The sequence below is a fragment of the Bacillus rossius genome, chromosome 14 (assembly GCF_032445375.1).
Source record: "Bacillus rossius redtenbacheri isolate Brsri chromosome 14, Brsri_v3, whole genome shotgun sequence".
In the NCBI taxonomy this organism is placed as follows: domain Eukaryota; kingdom Metazoa; phylum Arthropoda; class Insecta; order Phasmatodea; family Bacillidae; genus Bacillus; species Bacillus rossius.
In genome coordinates, this window is record NC_086341.1 from 47,706,278 (window position 1) to 47,719,903 (window position 13,626).

Genomic DNA, 13,626 nt, shown 5'->3' on the forward strand with positions numbered 1-13,626 from the left:
AGAAGGAGAGACATGTGCTTGCTATATGACTACCACTTATCGCACAACTTCATTGTTGAAGTGGGTCTCATCAGGCTTGTACTATGTCTGGAGACACGGACGCGTGCACGGGGCGTGACGGGCCGTGTTGCAGCGAGCACGGAGGAGATGATAGAGACGGACAGGATCTCGTACGGCGAGGACCAGCTCCTCGCCTACATCGACAACGAGGAGCTGCCCGCGGAGTTGGCAGACCTGCTGGAGCCCGTGCAGCCGTGCCTGTTCTACTGCGGCTGCGTGGTGGCGGAGGTGCGCGACTACCGGCAGGCGTTCCCGCACTTTGTGTGCGACGTGAGGCACGTGCTGCTGAAGCCGTCCACCTCGGTACGTGCGCGCCGCTGAGGCACAGCGTTGGTCCTGAAGGCAACTGGAGTGATGCTGGGACACAGACAACATGATCTTCAAAGCAGGACCCTCGTGAAGTCACACAGCGCTGCCAACGTTCTGTCCATTGCTCGCACGTCCCCTGTAACACTCCTTCTCTGGGATGCTGCGAAGGTACCTAATCGTGACGTCCTGAATGATTGGAAAGGTCGGAAAATGTCGTCCTCTCACGACCTTCTTCAGCCGGGGGAACAGAAAAATGTCGCACGGAAACAGTCTGGGCTGCTCGCAGGCTGGGTCAAGGTTGGGATTTTTTTCTCGGCCAGAAACTCCCTGGTTTCCGAGGCGGTGTAGTGGTTGAGGATCCAGCTGTCGCAGTCCCAGGACGGACGCGGGGACTCGTCGATGAGGAGTTCCAGGGGGCGTGCGAGCCAATGGACAGAACGTTGGCAGCACTGTGTAACTTCACGTGGGTCCTGCTTTAAAGATCATCTTGTCAGTGATGAACTGTCTTTGCCAGTATCAATCCAGTTACTTTCAGGATAATCCCTGTAGATGCAAAATTATGTGTTGAATAGCGATAAAACCAAAATAATAGCTAAATTGAAGTCAGTACTCCGCCAAACACAGAAAAGGAAGTGAATACACCGCGTAACACCAAAATGCATTATAAATTATAAAAGTACAGCAAAATTCAGCTCATTTATCTCATTTTTGTATTAAAAAATAGAATTGATTTCATAAATCTTCAGATTAGACATTAGATTATTATTAAAAACATTAAATATTGTATATTAAGTAAAAAAAGAAATTATTTAATTCCCACTTATTATGTTTTGAAAGTAAAGTAAAGTTAAAGCATTTTTTTAAATTTTATTTAAATTTAAAGCTGATGGCAAAAGGCTTACAGAGAAACATGTGATTTTGGGTTTTTAACATTGCATTTTTAAAATTCATATTAATAGTATTGTGATAAGACATTGACAAAAAGTAAAATTCAAATATAAAAAAAAATATGTTTAACTTACTTATATCAATATATGTAGTATTGTTCTATGTACACATTTTAAGCATATTACCGTACATTTTTGTTGCAGTGGATCTACGTTACTCTGTTTGATATATACTTATTATTACATATGTATAATCTTCAATAATGATAAAGACGAAATTCACTATTTTCAATAACAAAATTTGCATTTTTATAACATCGTAAAATCTTGGCTATAGTCGTGGGGTTGTTGGAAAAATGAAACATTTTCCATAAATTATTATTAAATAAAAAAAATAGGGATGGGCCGGTCGAATCCTCGAATCCTCGAATCCCACCGAATCTCTAGTATTCGAAAGATTCGAAATTCGAGGGAAAAGATTTGGGATTCGAGGAAAAATATTGATGTAAATGTAGTACCTTAAAAACTTAAATGCTTACAATTTACTTGGCCTGTTTACGTTTTCCTTGGAACACATCCTATTGAGGTACAGTAGAACCTCGTTAATAAGTGATGATCAGGACCGAGATAATCACGGATTACCGAATTTCACGGACTAGCGATTAAAAGCCCGGAAGGTCTTGTCAAGCTTCTCAGACACCGGCGTGCAGCTGGGTTAAGGCCGTTCACGGTAAGGGCCGGCCGTCTTCGAATTAGTGTCTCGGCTTAAAAAGATACAGCACTGCCTAGCCATTAGTTCACGGTCATTTACAACAGCCGAAGAGAGAAAGATAAGATCGTGCTGACCTTGCACCCCCCCCCCCCACCTCCCCCTCGTACAGCCGAATGCCAGCCAGACACGTCACTCGCCAGGCGCCTGCCGTGCGTTGGCGGGCGGAAACAAACAAAGGGAGACGGGAAGCAGAAGTCAGGACATCCCCCTCAAGTTTAAAGAGTGACAAATGTGACAGCTGGAAGGGGGCGACACAAAGGGTCGGTACAAACATCGTTGCAGAGTTTGGCGGCCCACGCGATGGCTTGCAGTGTTTGCCGGCCACCCGCCCGCCTGACGTTAATTTTAAGCAATTTTTACTTCTCTTTTTTTTTCTTCTCTTTTAAATCGTCCCGGATTATCCGATTCCCGAATTAGAGCATCACGGATTAACGAGGTTCTACTGTATTGTACTTTTAATATGTTATTATATAAAAAAAATTATGAAGCATGTACTGATTTGGGAAACTTATTTATATTCATGAACATGGATGCATTGTCACTGCATTGGCATTAAATAAGGCATAAATCACATATGCATTCTCAGAATATGCTAAAAAATAAAATAAAGCAAATTTAGGATCTAGACTAAATATGAATCTTGTTTTTTTTTTTAATAACTTTACCAAGAAATCTGTTACTTAGTAATACAACAATAATGCCGACTTTCAACACAAGTTAGGGTCGCACATGTAGTAATAAAAATGAAATAATGAATGACAAAAATTAATACATTATACAATTATTATTTTAATTGCAATTCAATTTTAAATATTCTGATACACATTCTATTTATTAATTTTTTTAGGACCAAGTTTGGTTTGTGTAGACTACCGTTAAAATATGTATTATCTGAGAATTCCATGATGGCCAACCAATGAATTTGTTAGCCAATCATTTTGAGCAACATAAAAAATAACTAATATTAATATAAAAAATTTTAATGGGTAAACTAGAGAAAACACCCCGTCACTTTTAACTATGCTTTAGTGAGGCTTAATTTTAAAAGACGCACGACAATATTTCTTATGGCCTGAAACCATTGAAGCCAAGATGGCGCCTTTCAGTTTCCATTAAATATTTCAGGAAAGCGTTTACCTTCATTTGTGACTTTAAACAAATGTCAAGTTGGTAACTACAAAATATTGTTCTGTCGGATGTTGAATTTCGTTTTCCGATTTCCGTGGATACATGAATCACTGTACTTACAGATAATGCCTGAATGCCTTAAATCCACCAAGTCGGATTCTACAGCAATTGATGAAGTGACCAGATTCTTACGTGATCCTACAGTTAACCCAGAAATAAACATTCTCGAATACTGGAAAACTCAGTCTGCGTGTTCACCCAGACTACATAAACTGTCCAAAAAATATTTGTGTTCACCACACGCGACAGTGTTCTCTGAACGTTTGTTCAGCACTGCAGGAAACATGTGACCAAAAACGGAATCGTCTTCATCCAGACCGTGTCAAAATCCTTGTTTTTTTTAAATAAAAATTTAAAGGGTTAAATAATTCTGCATAATGTTGAAATTTTTCTCTTAACTTATAAATTATTTTATAATTAACCCTTGAGAACTGGATTCGGATTCGAGGGGTGGATTCGAGGTACTGTTTGGGATTCGGATTCGAGATTCGGATTCGAGAAAAATGAGATTCGAACCATCACTAAAAAAAACTTTCCATAATGTAAAATTGTTTCCAAGAACTGTTGTACAACTAAAAGAAGTGTTGAGTTTCTTCCATAAATGTATGAGTGTTAACACAGGTATGAATTTTTATCAAAATAATACATTTGGTAAGGTAGCATGGCAAACCTCGCTGCACATAGTAGCAAACCAAACCTGTAACTCTCAAACCATTTACTGCAGTATATTTACAAACAAAGAGATGAGTGAAATCAGAAGTAAACTGTTGGAATGCGAGATGAAGGCAGTAGCAGCTGTGAGGTTTGTGAACCGTCATAGCCACACCGATGGGACGTGCTGGCTGCGAGGTGGTTCAGGACATTTTCCCTGCTCTCCGACACCCGTACCGGTGTCTCGCATCCTGGCTGACAGGTGCATTCAACCACGTTCAGACTGGTTCATGTCATAAGTCCTCACTTCGTACCTTGAACTTTACCCACTACTTGTGGGTGAGATCACTAAAATTAAAATTCACTAAAGAGTCCTGCTGTGTCATGTTTCTTACGCGCCAATAAGCTGAGTAAAACACTTCACTTATATCCGTGGAACTCTAGTGAATACAGATATATTTGGTGCAATACATATGCAGGGGCGACCCTTATGGTGAAAATGTTAGATTTTTGTTGCCCAAAATTAAGGGTGTAACCCATACGAAGGGGTGATCCTTCTGGAGGTAAATACGGTATTACCAGAGGGAAATGTCTTAAACTTGCAACACAGCAACAAAAAATGTAGGCTTATCTGGTTTCAAAAGCAGCAGAGTTCAGACGTATAGACGTATCGTGTGTAAATTAACGCCATTAACACACTCAGTTCAAGCAGCAGTGTGCAGGAACGTAAATGGGGAAAAAAATTAAGCACTGCACTTTAAAGCACTGAGTTACCATAGCAGCGCGGCCCTCTGAGAAAGACACATGCTGACTTTTACCTTATCAGTTCTGGTGGAGTTGTGCTATATACTAAACATTGCAAAAGGCTGCAGATTCTGGGCAACGAATCCCTGGTGCCAAACTCGTGTGATTTTTAGTCGAAGTTCACGTCTTTTGCAGAACGTCCGGCCTGCTCAAGTGCTCTGCTCGATAAAATTAAATTACAGTTAATAAAGTAAAGAAATTGCGAAGGGGAAATAAAAACGTTCAAAGCTTGAGGTTTAGGTGACGGAACAGCAGTTGAAGACGACTGTGGTGGCCGGAGCCACAGAGTACTGTAGTCGCACCGCGGGCTGTCGCGCTGCCGCAGAGCCTGGTGGGGGCCGTGAACCAGCTCGCCGGCGAGGAGGAGTGGAGCGCCGAGGAGCGCGCGCTCCTGGAGAGCCAGCTGGTGCTGGCGACGGAGTCCGCGCTCTGCCTGGACGCCTCCCCCTCCCTGCTGGTCGCCTACAACAGGCTGCAGTACCAGCACCGCGCGCTCAACACCACCGCGCTCAGGAAGTGCGCGCGCAAGTTCTCCCAGGTCAGTCTCCATTGCTTCTTAACAGACATCCATATACCGTTTCATGGACGAAAGTCTGTCTTTTGCTTAGCTGGTCTTCCCTATTTGTAAGCATCGGGGGCATCAGTTTAACAATTTATCCGTACAAACCACGTTTTGGTTGAAATATAGTTATTTGACGTGTCCTCTGATCGTCGCGAAACAAAGTGTGTAACATGGCAATTACTAACGGCAAAGTAATTGACATTAGTATTCTGATAAAAGACTTACTGTTTTTAACATAGATGTCTTCGAAAAAGCATCCTTCACATTATTCCCCCGCACATTTTTAGGAAATTTTTTTTTTTTTTTTTTTTTCCAAATTTGATGAACAGTGTAGAAACGGTAAGGATAAATCTATACTGCATGAGAACACTGCAGAGTGTTAGAAAATTAATGCACCCGTCCATGACTACGTCGCCTCGTTCCCCAACCCACGAACAGTCAGCTTGGCTCTTTCCAAGAACTGTTAGTAGTCCAGCGTTATTATTCTCGCTCTTCTAACAAACACATCTGTACACCTCTCTTTCATACCACTGCGTGAAACATAAGAGTGTGTGGACGGCTGATGCATTGGGTGGGAGGGGGGGGGGGACAAGTGCAGGCGTCTGCTACGAGCAGGTTGAAGTGGTGCGGGTTGAATGTCACATTCCAACCAGTATGCCTCCGGCCGTTGGCTTTGGGCAGCAGCACTCAGACAAAGAGATTCCAGTTTTACGTCATCCAAAGTAAATGCAAAATATTTACTTATTGGTTTGGTTCCTGAAACTGTTCCATATTTTCAAACAAATTTTTGAAGGTTGCCTATGAAAAGGTTGTTACTAATTTCTTTAATTTCATTACTTGTATTTTTTTAAAATATTTTAAGCCCACTAGTTTATGAGAAATATTTATGATTATTTACAGTGGCCATAGCTACAGTATTGTCTGGTGTAGATATTGCGTGTGCTCATGCCAACTGTGTGACGGGTGTTGCTCAGGCGTCGGTGAATCGCAAGAGGAAATTGGAACAGCTCCCGTCTCGCTGCAGTTTACCCTTACAAGACTTCCTGAGTCGACGCAAGTCCAAACCACGCACCACTGTACCTGTTTCTAATGCCAAACTTCCTAAAAAGGTAAGAATAATTTAATTAATTTCAGTATTTATGTCTTGTGGATTCTTAACTGATATGTTTATATATGTATGATGTCATGTTTAGGAACAAGATTATATGGTGAGTTGTGATAAAACCGGAAAAGCACCAAAAATCACAGCAATACATCTTGTTACACCAAAATGAAATTCAATACACCATAAAGACTGAAATGCACTTAAAAGTTATGAATTTAATCAGCATTGATAATAAATACTTAAATTCATAAAATTCCTTTTCTTTCCTTTATATGTATTAAATTCAATTAATGTAATTTATTTAGCATGAAGTTTGCACCAAACTGAATATAATAAATACAGAAATATTGTAGGGACAAATAAATATCATCTTTATTTCTATCTTTTGACTGTTATAACTAACCCTTTTTCACATTACAACATTGGTTCATTTTTCAACTACTTAACAATTTAGTTTTATTGTTCAAAGTAGTCATGTCCTATACATGCTTATAACAAAATTATTGTATTGTAAAAGTGCAATGTGTATTAGTCAGAATGACACTGCTTAGGTGAAATAAGCATCATAAATCTTGATTTGCGTATACATATCTACAAATATTTTTAAGTACATTCACTTAGCAGTAAAGACAGTGATGTAAGAATGTATATTTAGATTAATATCACTTGTTTTTACCAAGTGAAGAATTTAATAAAAGATTTTAAAACAAAATGGAATTACGTAAATAACTGAAACATTAATTAACGGGAATATATGCTGCTGGCTGGCATTTCTTATCAATTGGAGTGTAAATATTTGTCTTATATCCTGTTATAAAAGAAAATAAATACACTGTGTGCCACATAACCCGTTAGCTCGGGCTGTCTATTTCAGGACAGTACATGGTTGACAGTGGCTTAGGTAGTGCCACATCACGGTTAATTATTACTTGAAACAAATATCTGGCGCATAGTATACTACATCTTCAGGCAGATTATCACTTCCTTGCCGTGCCTGAGATATTTATCCGTCTAGCTGTCTCTGGGACGAGGGGGGTCACGCAAAGTGCTTGTTGGTGTAGTGTCTACTGACGGTGACACGCGACACAGCGAACCTGAAAGTGCCGGTTGTGGTGCAGCCGTGCGACAACGGCCTGCCGGCGCCGCCGTGCGCGCCCGTGCCGCTGGAGGCGCTGGCGCCCGAGCTGGGCGCGCCGGGCGGCGGCGTGTTCCCCGCGCAGCTGGCGCGCGCGTACGAGCGGCCGCGCGACACGGCCGACTGCACGCCCCAGCTGGTGGAGGAGTTCGTGCTGGAGACGGACCGGCCCCAGGGGCAGGTGTACCACGTGAAGATCTCCATCTACCAGCGGCCGTCCGGCGCCGAGTACCTGGGCGAGATGTACGTGGACCGCGACTACCGCAAGGACCGGCGCAACGGCACCTCCTGCAGGTAGCGTCCCGCCTCTCACAGCAAGATACGCGGGTTCATTTCATGTTATGCTAAAATTCAAATAATTATACCTTAGTTCTGCTTTTGTCATTGGTTCACTGTAAATATGGAGGACTGAGGGCCAATTAGATACCCTCACTCGTAGAAGTGTCGAATCACAGGCCACCTGGTCGAGGCGACTTACAAGTCAGCAGCCAATGAACAGTTGGCATTTGCCCGAGTGTCTAGAGGATATTGGAGTCTATCCTGGAGGTCATTGAACCCGCGAATTTTTCCAGTTTCTAATCATATCTGTAGACAGCGATTTTATGAATCAAGTAAACATTCTATATTTTATATATATATGCTTTCTTATCTTGTAATAAACTATAAATTATATTTGGTTAGTAATAAAAATGTTTTAAAACAACATTTAATTAAATTCTAAACCATCTCATATGTTCTATTCTCGTAAATAAATATGTTATTTGAAGCCTCTGTGTTGCGACTGTATTTTAATAAACTGTAACGTATTTCTTACACTGTTCATATTTTTAAACTTTTTTTATTTTATGCCTCGTTTTTCACGGCTTCTGAAAATATGTATGTACGACCGAAGTGTACGCACGAACCGGGGGCCGTACGAGCGAGATCAAAAACGTTGAAGATGGAAAGTTGACAAAGTCTGAGATAGCACGGCAGCACAAGATATCGGCGTCGACCCTTCCTACGATATGCAAAACTTAGGGACGCGATTATGAGTGCGGGGGTCATTGAAAATCTGTAAATCGGATTTAACGAAACATCAATTTAGAGTAAACATTTTCGGTAACCGTAGCACTTTGTTAAATCGGGGTTCTACTGTATTTTATGCACTAACAACAAGATACGTCATCACTAGAAACATGAAGCAGTGTTATTTTCCACAAAATTCGCCACACAAGGCGATGGTAATTTTATTATTACGTGCGCGATTATTTGACGGCATGTATTTTTAAGAAATTATACCACAATGTAACAGAAATTCTATTTTGTAATGGTTTCATCTTTCTACATTTAAAACTCTAGGTGCATAAAAATTCTAACGGTAAGTGTTGAATTTAGTCATCAAAAGACAGCATAGTGGAACACTTAGCTTTCTTTCAGGTTCTGCCTCCTGTCTGTGACAGTAAGTTGTAATGAGTCAGTAGTTGTTCACTTGTCAACATTGCTTTCAGGTCTACAAACTGCATGCAGGACTGTTAGTACAAACTGATTGTAATTTATACTCAGATAAGTCAGCACTTTCAACATATCAGTGTGCTTTTCTGTATTGCAAATCTCGTGCACATCTTCTTTAAGGGCTTCGTAAACCTTGAAAAGTTTGGCGTTTCCCAAAATGATGGAGTTCAGGAATAGTTTTAATTAGTGAAATAACATTTTATGTCTGTACACTTATTTATGTTAATATTGAACTGGCTCATTTTCTACTCCACGTACACAAATCTATGTTCAGTATTTTATTTAAAAAAAAAAAAAAAAAAAAAAAAAACATGGGCAGGCAACTAATGTTCAAAAAAATCAAGCATGAAGAGCAATTAAAACTGAATAAATGGAAGCATTGTGAACAATCGTTCATCAGAATAGAACCAAAAGAGTTACCTAATTGGAGTCCAAAAAAAATGTACTAAGTCGTTATAAAACAGTTATTGAAACCAAGAGAAACCCAGAATCGTGCAAAACCAAGTTGTAGTAACAGGAGCAGCCAGAGAGGGTGACGTGTCTGGGAGAAACCAGTGATTGGCTGCCGGGCGCTGGGATTACGTACGTGGTGCCACCAGGAGGGTCAGGGGGGAGGGGTGTTTGCCGGGCCTCGTGTAGTACAGTGGTCGCCGGGAGGAGCTACAGCCGAGTCTTCAAATTTTTGCCTTTTTAACACAAATCTGAAGAAATACAAAATGCAAAACAATAGAAACAACGGCAAGCAAAAAGAGGATCTAGTGACACAGTTAGTACGGTATTCACGCTGCATGGAATGGTGGATGCTGTGTCGAAGAGGATCTAGTAAGTACGGTACTAACGCTGTATGGAATGGTGGATGCCGTGTCAAAGAGGATCTAGTAAGTACGGGTACTCACGCTGTGTGGAGTACGGAATGGTGGATGCTGGTGTTGCAGGTTCACGCTGGGGTCGCGGGCGCACGTGAACAGGTACATCCACCAGTTCACGGAGGTGTTCACGGAGGAGGGCAGCAAGTCGGTGCGCATCACGCAGATGGTGCCGGGGCAGCCCGCGCGCATGTCCTCCACGGCCGCCATGAAGGAGCGCGAGGCCAAGGCCGCGGCTCTCCAGGCGCAGCTGCAGGTGCGTCCGAGGTCTGCTCTTCCCCTGCCGCGGTCCTGCCGTTTCAACTGCAACAACTGAGATCTGCATGTGGTACACAGGCCTGAGAAACCAATCACTCTTGCGCTGTTATCATTTGGTGATTCTTACTAATACAGTGAATACATTTTTAGTGAAACAGAAATATATTTAAATAAGACAAGAGGGATACCGGTTTTTCCTGAAAAAACTGGAAACGTATCATTCATTCCCTTTTCAGGCGGGAAAATATTATTATTTTTATTTCATTCCAGTAGTATACATGTCCATGAACCAAACAACGATGTTAACAAACTATTTTCAAAGAAAGCACTGGACTTTGAACCTCAGACAGTACGTGCACACGATTGAAAACAGCGTTTTCAGCAGGTGAAACTAGAACTTTTAACGATGGCTTGAAAAAAACACTCTCGGGCACGATCAAAAACGAGCACTATTCAGTATTTCTAAAGCATTCACCGAATAATCATGGTTATATCAATACTGATGCTGAACGATAGCTAGGCGACTGTTGTCCACAATTGAAGATGCCCCCCAGGTAGTGCGTTGCTGCCGTGGGTGCCCATGCCGTCGCCTCACAGAGCCGTGCCTCGTCGGTGTTGCAGGCCCAGCAGCAGCTGCAGCACCTGCAGGCGCAGCTGCAGGCGCGCAGCCAGCCCAGCTCCGTGGTGTCCCCTCCCCCTCCGCAGCCCTCCCTGCCCTCCCCCGCCCCCGCTTCCTTCCAGCCGTCCTTCACCAGCGGGACCGCGCACAGCTCCAGCCTGGCTCCGAGCGTCCCCGTCACCGTGAGTTCACTTCTCGCACGTCTCCAAGTGTTGCCTTTCTGATCAGTTGCAAATGTATATATATTTGGAAAATAATTTCTTTAAACTGTTTGCTTCGAACATACGCTTGGTATTTGAAACACAGTTAAATTACCTTATTTAAGTACAGTAAATTCGTAGTGCATTTCCGGAATTTTCAAAAAATCTCGAAATGTTTGTGTAAAAGTTAATTACCGTGTTTTCTCGCATAATCGTCGCACATTTTATTCTAAAATCAAGGTTTAAAAGTATGGGGGGGCTACGATAAAGTGGTAAAAAATTTTTTTTTGTTGGGTAAAGTTATTCGTAAAAACAAAACCCGTTCATGGAAAGTACGTTTTATTTAAAAAAAGGTGGAGTATACAAGAGCATGCCAAACAATCTAAAGTAATAATTCATTAAACAAAAACCTTTTTTACATCTTAAAATAGAAAAACCAAAACTCTTAACACGAAAGCAAAGCCACTTGAATCGGACGTGAACTAACGTGTTGTAGTACACACTTGCCACGAAAGAATGCGGGCTATCAAATGTAGTTAACTTGACACCTGACAGAGAGCACGTGTTGCATCCAATCGGCGAGATATCGATATTCGACTACGTGCGAGCGCTCTAAACGGGAAGCAACATAACCAAACATGAATGATGCGTTAGCTACTTTTTTATAAGCGGTACGCCGCGGCAACGCAGACAATCAGATAAAGGAAATACCGTTTAAAAACGTCTTTAAAAGAAAATTTATACGTCAGACAACTTCGTATTTCTGTTAATTAAATAAATAAGTGGTAATGACCAAAATTAAATTTTAGATTTCTACTTTAAAATACATAGTTTTATACGGAGAGATACCTACACCGGGGCAATGCAGACGATCAGATAAAAGAAATAACGTTTAAAAACGTCTTTATAAGTAAATTTACACATCAGACAACTTTGTACTTTTCCGTTAATTTATTAAGTAAGTGGTAATGACCGAATAAATATGAGATTCATACTTTAAAAATACATCGTTTTATACGGAAAAGATACCTACACGAAGCGCTCGGCATCTACTAGCGGGACCAAAAACATCATGCAAGTTTACGCGAGAAGTTTTTTTATCCTAATTTTGACGGCCTAAAATATGGATGCGACGATTACGCGCGTGCGACGATTATGCGATAAAAGAAGGTATGTCGCATCATATTTTTTGGTTTCAACTGTCAATATTAAAGTGTTGTAAAGTTATAATGACAACATGTAAGGAACACAGAGGGGAAGGGGGTTGATCTCAAAGTTGTAAAAGTAAGACGATAAGACAGATGAGCTCAGTTAGCTTCCTGTGACAAAACAGTTGAGGTCAGTGCTGTTGAACAGTTAAGTCTGTGCTGTCGTCAAGTTCTCAGTAATCCCCGTTCAGGTTCATCGTCGGGTCTATCTGTTTGACATAGCTGATTTAGGTTTGTTCTCTGTGGGTTTATGTTTTCATTTTTATTTATTAATTTGCGTTCTTTAATTTTTCCCTTTGACGAACAGTGCAAAACTGCAATGGCACATGTCCAAGAAACTGTGTTAAATGGAAATGTTTCCCATTCCAAGAATCTCGTAAGGAGCGTGGTTGACTTCCGTGGTTCCGCTTGCAGCAGGAGTCTGTGTCGCAGTCGTCCGCGGGAGGCGGGCCTTCGAAGACGTCCCGCCTCGCGTCCAACCCCGCCATCAGTGCTTTAGTGACCAGCCTCATGAACTCGGCCCACGAGTTTCAGCAGAAAGCCGGTGAGACTCGTGATCGGTTGGTTGTGGGTGTGGAATGATTAGGAAGGCAACAGCCTCGCACTTGCTGAAGTACGTTGGGTGACAGTCAAAGAACAGAAAAATTTTCTAGTTTAAATATCAGCCGCGGGAAAAAATCCTGCTTTTTTTTTTTTTTTTTTTGCCCTGGCTTAGCATTGTATTTAAAATTGTTGTTTGCTGGGGGTTGGTTTATTTTTAAGTTTAGGTGTATTGGGAGAAGATTTTGACATATTTTGAACATTTTTGCTTTTCTGGAGGCATGCTCACAGACAGTGGCGTAGCCAGGATTTGTGTATGGGGGGTGTTCAGAAGCATGCCCCCCCCCCCCCCCCCCCTCCCGTATTAAAGCGGGGTGGGTCCGGGGGGTCCTCCCCCGGGAAAATTTAGATTTTAAGGTGTAAAATAGTGCTATTTTAGCAGTTTTCGGTACTTATATTTAAATATATTAATGGTAAAAATTTTATTAATTTTAATATGAAATTTGTTTGATTGATGAATAAGGAATTAATTAAAGATTTGGTGCTAAGAGGGGAGGGGGGGGTTTAAACTCCTCAACCCCCCCCCGCCCCCCCCCCCCGCCCCCCTGGCTACGCCCCTGCTCACAGATCACCAGGCCCGGGAGAATGTCCTCATGTTTGAACTGGCCGTGCAGAGAGAGTGCGTGCGTGCTTGTTCCAGCCGCGGCAGCAGCGGCCGCCGCCAACTCCTCCGGCGCGCCGCCGCCCGCCAACCCCACCATCCTGGGGCTGCTGAACAACGGCACGGCGCAGGGCGGCGCGGCGTCTGCGCAGGGCAACCTGGCCATCCTGGGGCTGCTGAACAGCGGCGGAGCGCCGGGCGCCGGCCAGCCGGGCCTGGCCAGGAAGAGGACGTGGAGCCTCGTCAACTCCCGCCTCGTCAACAACGCTGCCGCGGGTACTTCCGCCCGTCCTTCATTAACTGCTAT

General features: G+C 42.4%; 1 protein-coding gene across 3 annotated transcripts in view; it reads left to right on the forward strand.

The window, feature by feature from the left end:
- The window catches only part of LOC134538899 (transcription factor SPT20 homolog), a 58,929-nt gene that overhangs the window by 14,956 nt on the left and 30,347 nt on the right, over positions 1 to 13,626 (forward strand). The window contains exons 6-13 of one of the 3 annotated variants that reach the window (XM_063380504.1): positions 134 to 363; positions 4,997 to 5,209; positions 6,208 to 6,342; positions 7,400 to 7,767; positions 9,903 to 10,089; positions 10,713 to 10,892; positions 12,533 to 12,662; positions 13,359 to 13,595. In XM_063380504.1, the coding sequence (XP_063236574.1) occupies positions 134 to 363; positions 4,997 to 5,209; positions 6,208 to 6,342; positions 7,400 to 7,767; positions 9,903 to 10,089; positions 10,713 to 10,892; positions 12,533 to 12,662; positions 13,359 to 13,595 (1,680 nt within the window). The remainder of the gene's footprint in view (positions 1 to 133; positions 364 to 4,996; positions 5,210 to 6,207; positions 6,343 to 7,399; positions 7,768 to 9,902; positions 10,090 to 10,712; positions 10,893 to 12,532; positions 12,663 to 13,358; positions 13,596 to 13,626) is intronic. The other 2 variants (XM_063380505.1, XM_063380506.1) reach the window with 2 other exon arrangements.